Here is an 8,600-nt window from a genome sequence, read left to right as displayed (position 1 = left end):
TTCTCAAAATAACACAATATTTAAACAGATGCACAAAAATACAGCGTTTTATTCAACTCCTGAAAACCATCACCTCCACATCCCTCATTGCTTCACTGCAGGCTGTCCCATCTAGTCAGTGACAGCCGCAGCTTAACGCTACCATGTCATCATACTGCTTTAAAACCACGTTCTCCTCATCATCAAAATATAGCAAACTGATGGGCTGGAGCCTGTCGGGTACACAGCAGGGGGCTCCCACTTCGTCGCTAGAGAGCTTGAGCGCATGCATGATGGAGCGCACTGTGGCGTGGTTGGTTGCCCTGAGGCTGCCTGCCAGTGGGAACGGACAGGAGCCTTTGCAGTGGTAGGCGTTGTATCCCCGTGGAGAGATGATCCAGCCTGACCAGCCAATCTCCTCAAAGTCAACGAAGAGGGGAACCCGCTGGCAGGACTGGGACCGATCGTGGGGCGAGAAGCTCGGAGATGCACGTCGCTTTCTGCGGCGGTGGTCCTGGAGCTCAGGTGCTGCGGCTGCAGGTTGGACTTCACCTGTGCAAAAAAGGAAGATGACCACACTGGGTTGGAACAGCATCATAGCATTTCATGTCTGTAATATTCAGAGCATGGGCAAATTATTTAGAGTTGTTAAAGCCTGTAGCTGCCAAAACATCAAAGTCTGAAGGTGACTGTACCACATGAAGAGCTGTGGCTCCAGGAGCTAAAGCAGGCTTTCCCCTAACTACAGGGTTGGAGGTTCAGTCCCTGGCTTCTTCAGTCCACATGCCAAAGTGTCCTTGGGCAAGATAATGAATTTGATCCTGGCAATATCATCAGTGTATGAATGTTTGTCTGAATGGGGCAAATAGTGTAAAGCACTTTGGGTGCGCTTCATTGCTTAGAAAACTGCTATAATGTACCTGTCAATTTACCAAGCTCACTAACATGACACATGAAGTGACACGGTAGCATGATTCAGTCTGATTCAACAGTGTAGAACGCAACTGACCGCTTGTTTGTAAAAGATAAGGTCATTTTAATCCTGGAGGGAGAGTCACATGTCACGGCAGCACGGACGTGAAGCAGTAAGAAAACTGATCATGTGAAAGATACAAGTAAAAATGCAATAAGGAATTAAAAATAATAAGAGATGCATTTAAAAAAAAGCTAAAGTTTATACAGTACAATGTATAGTACAGCACTGGTACATGACAGGGTTTTTGAGGCTGATATTTTTGTCTATATTTGAGAGTTTTGGACCACAGTAATTTTATAACAAACAAATCATCTAGATATGGATCCTTATACTGAATGGGGCATTTCAGAGTGTAAAAATAAACTTCTCAGTGTTCTCTGGTGGACAAACAATGTGACAGTGAGAATGTCTCCAAATTACCTTGAATGTCGCATTTCTATACTGTCATTACTTGTTACCTATTTGTGACATATAAGCTAATACTAAAATATCAGTAACAGTATCAGCTGATATATTGGCCTGACTTATTTATTAACCTCACTATAAAATATACATTTAATCCATTATAATACCCCAGGCTATATGTGAATTGTGCAAACATTTGTGTGGAATAAAGTCCAGCAGTGCAACACCAACATATGCGAACTACATAATAATATATTAATGCATATAGTGTTATGGTATATAATATGAACTACATAGTGTGTAACAGAAATGAAGATAATTATTATGACATAGCAAATAATATAATAATAGTGATATTATATTGCTATAACATGGTAAAAGTAATAGAATGCACTGTAAAAATAAAACTGTTAGTGTTATATTACTTTTTGTATTTATATTCTTATATCTGCGATGAAATCAGAGACTTCTTATGCTGAAATTCTATGTCACACTCATTCTATGTAACACATCCACAACACTAATACCATCTTACCCACATAGGACTGGTTGGTTGCTCCCGTCCTCCCATCATCTGAGAACACAACCAGGTAGGACTTTGTGTCTGTCAGTGCTCTGTTCTGCTTAGATGAGGATGCTGCTGACTCCACCCAGTGACCAGAAGGGAGCATGGTCACCACCAGGATTCCATTGTTCTCCTGACTGTTTTGGATCCACTTGGACACCTGACATTCAAAAGCATAATTCAGTAACTAGTTAACCTACAGTATTTGTAACTAGACAGAAGTGTCTGTATGTCTAATATAATCAAATTCTGTCCATATCCAATAACAATGGGGCTACTTACCATCTGACTGACATTGAAGACCTCCCATCCCTGTGTGTAGAGAGGCACTAGTCTGGAGTTGATGAGGTTTCCTCTCCAGGGCTTCACTTTGCTGTCCAGCACCTCATACAGATCCACCTGGAGACATATGCAACTGTGTCCATCAAAACCTCAGATAATATCTGTGATCTGTGATCTGCTAAATTTCTGAAGACACTAAAACAGGATAACTGTTATTATTTGACCAGGGTGGAATATTAGTCACCAACTACTGAACAGAATGAACAGTTGCAAGTGATGTTTGCATTTTCATTCTGGAAGATCAAATATAGAGTAAATTTAAAGATATGATACATGAAAAATGTAAAAATATACACAGGGACGTTTGTCAAACTATGTCAAACAAAAGACAAACAAGTATTCTACCTTATAGAAATGAGGCCCATATGACTTTCCTTGGTAAAACTTCTGTTTCTTTTTGAACCAACGGAACTCTGCTTTAACCATTCTCTCCTCTCTACTGAAAGATGACAGATTGAAGAAGTGAAACCTCTCTCCAGCGTGACCTGCAGCCGGGAAAACATCACAAAGATCTTTAGAGAACCGATTAAATGATCTGTTGTTAACTGCTTTAAAGTCTTTACAATTATCGGTTTAAAAGAGACAAGCTGTGCGCAATCTGCGCAATTGGATAACACTTTAATGTCTATATATTTCCAACATTTAGTTCTGCCAAAAGTGAAACGGTTTGCTTAAACTAAGTAAGTATATTTTCCAAAATACATATTTATATAACAATCGCAGCTCGCGCGTAAACGTGAGTTAAATCGTCTTTGCTCACCTTTATCCTCGAAACTACGAACTATGTTCCCTTCTAGAATCTCATTCAGACTTTTCGGGGCCTCATCAGAAACTGACACTGCGTTAAAAAGATCCAACATGAACTGAGGCGCCTTTTTGTGAGGGGCCACCGCTGGACCCCGAGGTAAATAGCTCAGATGGAACAGCGCGCCCGTCTCCTCGTTCGCCGTTTCCGTCGCATCCAAACCATCGTGCCATCCTGCCGTCCCTCTGTCCTGTGGGACAACAAGCAGGGTGGCACATCTCAGCCGGAGAGCGAGGCAGAGCCATAGGAGCAGAACTCCGGCTGTCATTTTACTGGAGAGCGCACTGGGCTCTATACCCGTGAGACAGTGGGTGACACGGGCGATCTCACTGCTTTTGATGACTGTGCCTGTTTTCAGTTACCACCGGAAGATGATTGGTCCGTGATTGACGATGGTACAAGTAACACAAAGGAAATGTTAGACTGTCTAGAGATAAAGATAAACAAACGACTAATTTGCCTTCATTTCTATGTACGTTAGAGGAGATTTTGGCTTATCTGTCCCGTTCAACCCAATGAGGTTTTGTCATAAAGTAGAGACGTGTTTAGAAAAAATCTACTGGAAAGTGAACAAAAACATTAACATAATGCTGTATACGAATATATGTCCAGGATTTATTTTTAAATAAAATAATGTTTAAGTTTTGGATAATAATCACGTTTTTCTGTTAGAATGCTGCGTTACAGTTGTTTTATGACAGGGGCCAATCAGTCGGCCAGCCATATACTATTATCCCATTATGTTTTGTTGCAGTTGCTCCACATCCTGCGTTTCTCTGCCCAGCTGTCTGTTATCAGTATGAAGCCAGTTGCAAGAGAGCAAACGAACAGCCGAGCCATGACGCAAATGAAGCGCGTTGTCAAAAGCTGCCTGTTAATGCGCACATTTCCACTAAACATTAGTGTTTGGACAGTGACTCAGAGCTAACACCGAAATAAGCATGACGCCTTATTCCACCTTTAATATGAATCCAGGATGATCCCCAATCAATCAGGTCGAACAAAAGGGATCAACTTCCCAAGATCATCGTGCTGATCAGTGGCCGAGTCTCTCCTCTGTTGTTAATCAAATTCGTTTGCCTACACAAGAAGGATGATCCCCTCATTTAGGGGTCATTACTCACGTTAGAGCATCATAGTGAATAGAGTTTTTCCACTGATCCCCCACCATGTATTACTTAGTAGCCAAGCTGTCAGATAAGCCACTGGATAGATTATAGCCATAAACAGTGTCAACATGATACTAGAACATCAAATGATGATTGGAGTTGATGAAACAGAAGTTGCATTTTTTTCTAAAGACAACGCTAATGATACTGTTTAGCAGGAAGAAACTGCAGTGTTTGTGTGGTAGTCTGATATGGTGAACCTTTATGTAAATTTCTTGCTAAACTCAAGAAAGCAGATGCTGTGGACACTCTCTCTTTTTAGTCCTGTTAAGGTGCAGTGGAGAGCTGAGGCTGGATGGCACATAAAGACCTACAGTACGACCTTCCCTGTGATGTACATTATGTTTGTGTTCCTCTGCACACGTGTGCAGTATGCGGTATGTGTGTTTGTGTGTGAGACCTTAGCACTGAACATATAGGGGACAGCTGGATGGTATGGGATGGCCTCCAGTGTTTACACTGACCATGTGTTGGTCACAGATAGACTTAAAGGGAGGCCTCGGACAGGATCTGACAGTTAGGGATAGACCACAGTGTGCACATGGCTTCATTTAAGGATATGCAGTAAACTCTGTGAGCCATAGATTGAACATTTTGTCAAAGATGTTTAGATACATTTACAGTATTGTGCTGCTAAAGTTAAAATAATAATGCTGTATTTTGGGAAACACAATTACTTGCATTATTGCCAAGAGGTAAGGTTTTGCTTTTGCAGCTGAAAGCAACAGTGTCTTCAAGTTGTATCAGCCCCATGAAACAAAAGAATTTACAACCAATGTTCCTGCTCAAACCAAAATGCTCTTACTATAAAATCACATGCCTGTTTCCCAAACTTAGCTGTTCATCATTTTAAATCCACTTATTAAAAGAAGTTAGTGTCTGAGACAGAGCCTGAATCTGTAGCAGGAGTGAATCAGGACTTACAGACACTTATTTTATTTTACCAAGCAGATACATCACATAATTAATATATAGAATAGATTCAAGACTAATGTCTGCATCTTGTTTTTGTTTTTTTTGTTTTGTTTTTACTTCATGTTAACTGTGTATCACCTACTCTGTTTTCGCTTGCTGCTACATTGATGTAGTGTTCTCACTTGAACAGCAGATGGAGCTACTGACCTGGGCATTGTGAAAAAAAATAAAACCAACACACTTGACCCTCAGTTTCACTGATGATGAAGAATATTACCATGCTGCAGCCTAAGGTTTAAAACCTAATGAATACCATTTCTGTGTTTTCCAGGTTTTGAATTGTGATTGAATTCTGAGTGATGCTCTGTAATGTCTAAAGTAACATGGTTAAAAGAAATTCAAAATCATGTGTGACAATATATTTTTTAAAATTCTTATAATATCTTGTTACTTTTTGTCTTAAAAATCAAACCCATTGTCCTTCTAGTACTCATAGCTGTACAGGCTGTCTTCTACAATCCATTTTACATTTTTACAAAGTTTTTGTCCCTGAAAAATGATGCAGCGCAGTGTTTTGATGAGAGGTCCCTCAGATTTCTTTATTGGCCATGGCGGGTGCTGCATTAGCTTTCACCCAGGGCTGTCTGGCTCCACATCTGACAAGTGTGTCCATGTGTTAATGACTTCACCTTCTGTTAAATACCTATACCAAGGCAATTACAAACACATGGAAGGCATTTGCTACTAGTACTGCCCACTGCTGCAACTCTGTTTGAATGAATAATGAAGAGGAATACAATCACAGCAAAAGTGGAAACATATGACAAGGGTGTCGAACTCAGCCATAATGTAATGGGATATTTTTTTTTGGCCTCTGACCACAAACAAGCAGGGTCAGCTGTCCTGTTCAGTGCCTGAAGAGTCCACTTTAACCAAGACAATCTCTCTAATTGTCATTTATAGATGATAATGACTAATGAGTCAGAATTGCAACAATATACTGTATTTTTTAAAATATTATTTTTACATTACGTTTAAAGTTTATTACTCTATGTCTAAAGCAATACTTATTAAAAATTATTAACTCAGCTGCTGAAAGTCAGATGAGAAATCATACCACACACATAGCTGCCTGCTAAATATAAAGCTACATCCAGCAAGTACTTTGCTTATCTTAACAACAAGACTGGAGCAGGTGGAGCTAACCTTTGTCAACAACCTCTACTGGCTCCCTCATTAAAAGGACCTAACTATGCCTAGCCAAGAAACAGCTCCAGCATGTAACGCTTCATACAACCACAAATTAATGTTTAAAAATGTTTTTAAATGAGTTTTTATATGGATTAACTATATTTAAAATGGGTTCAGGGGTCGAACGGGGACTTCAGCTAGTGAACTACAGGCAAAGGTGGTGAAGACATCACATTTCTGCAAGTTTGTGTTCTCCTTATTCAACAGCTGTTTGATAAACTGCTCATACAGCCTCCTTTACTGGCTGACTGTTGAACTATGGAGTGATCCTTTGTGGCCTCTGCTCTCCCTCTGCTCAGCTGTGAATGTGCTTGAGAGGATAATCAAAAATGTCGACATGCTGAAAATCCATGGTCGGGGTCCAATCACTATGAAGTTGTTCTGAGACAAACAGACAATAGCTGCCAAACGTTTTTTAAAAAGGTCATTAAAAGCTATATTTAGTATTCAACATCAGTCTAGCATCTAGGATTTGTGATTAGAAGTAGCAGTAATGATCTACATTTCATTCTGCCTGTACCTCCAAAAAGCTTCAAAATAAAGAATCTCATGTTGTTTTTTTTTCAAACAAGCCTTGGGGATGGAACAAAAAGTGGCATTTTAGCAGGTGAGCAGTGCCACAGAATTCCCACTGTGAGCGTGTACTGACTGTGTGAAGAGCAATGTAGCAAAGGGGGTGAGTTAAAAAAATAGAAGAGGAGAAAGTAGATAGTGAATATGGTCCCCAAAAAATGTGGAGACCAAAAAAAAACGTGTAGTTATGTGTGCTTGCCAAAAAATGTGGAGACCAAAAAAAAACATGTGTAGTTATGCTTCTACATGCACGCATAACTACACAGTCACACACATACACAATCAAATATGAAAATATTCATACAAGCAGACTGTCTGTCACACGTGCAGACTGTGCAGGTGGCTGACCATGACAACAAGCAGTATAATTAGGTAAGGGTAAATGTTATAAGGCACTTTTTATTGCAAATACTGGACAAATGAACACAGAGTGAGGAAGGAGACATCGTGTGTTTCAGCGAACAGGAATATCATCTAAACCGCAACAATTTCCCAGATGAAGTAGCGTCTGGCTGACTTAATGACAGAAAGGTGAGGTCACCGTGCCAAGCGGGGAAATGGGATGTACTGTAGGAGTAAAAAGAAAACATAACAGCTACACAACCACACACAGTATCGCGGAGAGCTCAAGCCACATGTTTGTTCTGAAAATTAAAGCTGCAATTTCAGTGAGATGAAAGATTGAAATCAGATATTGGATACCCTAATTCAGTACTTCAGGAACTCAGAGTAGAAGGCTAAAATCTGCTGAAAAAGAAATAAAGGAAGAGTGAGATGTTCCATATCATCTTTAGCCTCATCCATCCATTCATTATCTAATATCGCGAACAGGGTCGCGGCAGGGGCTGGAGCCAATCCCAGCCGAAATCGGGTGAGAGGCAGGGTACAATTTAAAAAAGTCAATATATCAACAAAAGTGTAAGGTTTATGACATACATGTAACTTGTGCCATAAATGTCCATGAAGTTTTCTCTATGCTGAAAAGACAAAAGCTGGCAGCAAACAAAGACATCAGATACTTGTTGTGTTGTATTTAGGACACTGTAACGTTCCTCAGATCAATACATGTAGCAAAAAGAAATGACATATATCTATCACATGATCACATTTTCACATTTTTCGCTTGAAGAGTCGCAGACATGATATTGATGCACTCTCTTCATCTGCAGTGGTTTAATGGCATCAGACTGGAGAGATCATTCTCTCAAATAATCATTCTCTCTGTGGTGTGGTTGTAACAACCTGGAGCTGAACACATGGAAGACAGTGGAGATGATGGTGGATTTTAGGAGGAACTCCCTCATCCTATCTCCGCTCACCATATTCACCAGCACTGTTTCAGTCGTGGAGTCCTACAAGTTCCTGGGCTCCACAATATCTCGGGACTTGAAGTGGACAACCAGCATCAGTGCTATTATTAAGAAGGCACAGCAGAGGATGTACTTCCTATGTCAACTCAGGAAGTTCGACCTGCCCCAGGAGCTGCTGATACAGTTCTACAGAGGAATCATCGAGTCAGTTCTCTGCACCTCCATCGCTGTCTGGTTTGGCTCAGCAACCAAACAGGACAGGAACAGACTCCAGTGGACAGTCAGGACTGCAGAAAGAACCATCGGTGCC

General features: G+C 40.5%; 1 protein-coding gene across 2 annotated transcripts; it reads right to left on the bottom strand.

Annotated features, from left to right (window-relative positions):
- LOC109951486 (bone morphogenetic protein 2-like) lies at positions 1-3,389 on the bottom strand. 2 transcript variants are annotated; one of them, XM_020586006.1, is made up of 5 exons: positions 3,028-3,389; positions 2,613-2,752; positions 2,208-2,324; positions 1,896-2,085; positions 1-531 (listed from the first exon to the last, which is right to left on the bottom strand). In XM_020586006.1, exons 1-5 carry the CDS (start codon positions 3,338-3,340, stop codon positions 116-118), a joined length of 1,176 nt encoding a protein of 391 aa, XP_020441662.1. In that variant the 5' UTR covers positions 3,341-3,389; the 3' UTR covers positions 1-115. The 2 variants fall into 2 exon arrangements, with proteins under 2 accessions (XP_020441662.1, XP_020441663.1); XM_020586007.1 differs by having other exon boundaries at positions 81-531; positions 1,900-2,085.
- Between the last annotated feature and the right edge of the window lie 5,211 nt (positions 3,390-8,600).

This window comes from Monopterus albus, unplaced genomic scaffold, assembly GCF_001952655.1.
Source record: "Monopterus albus unplaced genomic scaffold, M_albus_1.0 scaffold392.1, whole genome shotgun sequence".
Classification (NCBI taxonomy): domain Eukaryota; kingdom Metazoa; phylum Chordata; class Actinopteri; order Synbranchiformes; family Synbranchidae; genus Monopterus; species Monopterus albus.
This window is presented reverse-complemented; position numbering and strand designations above follow the sequence as displayed.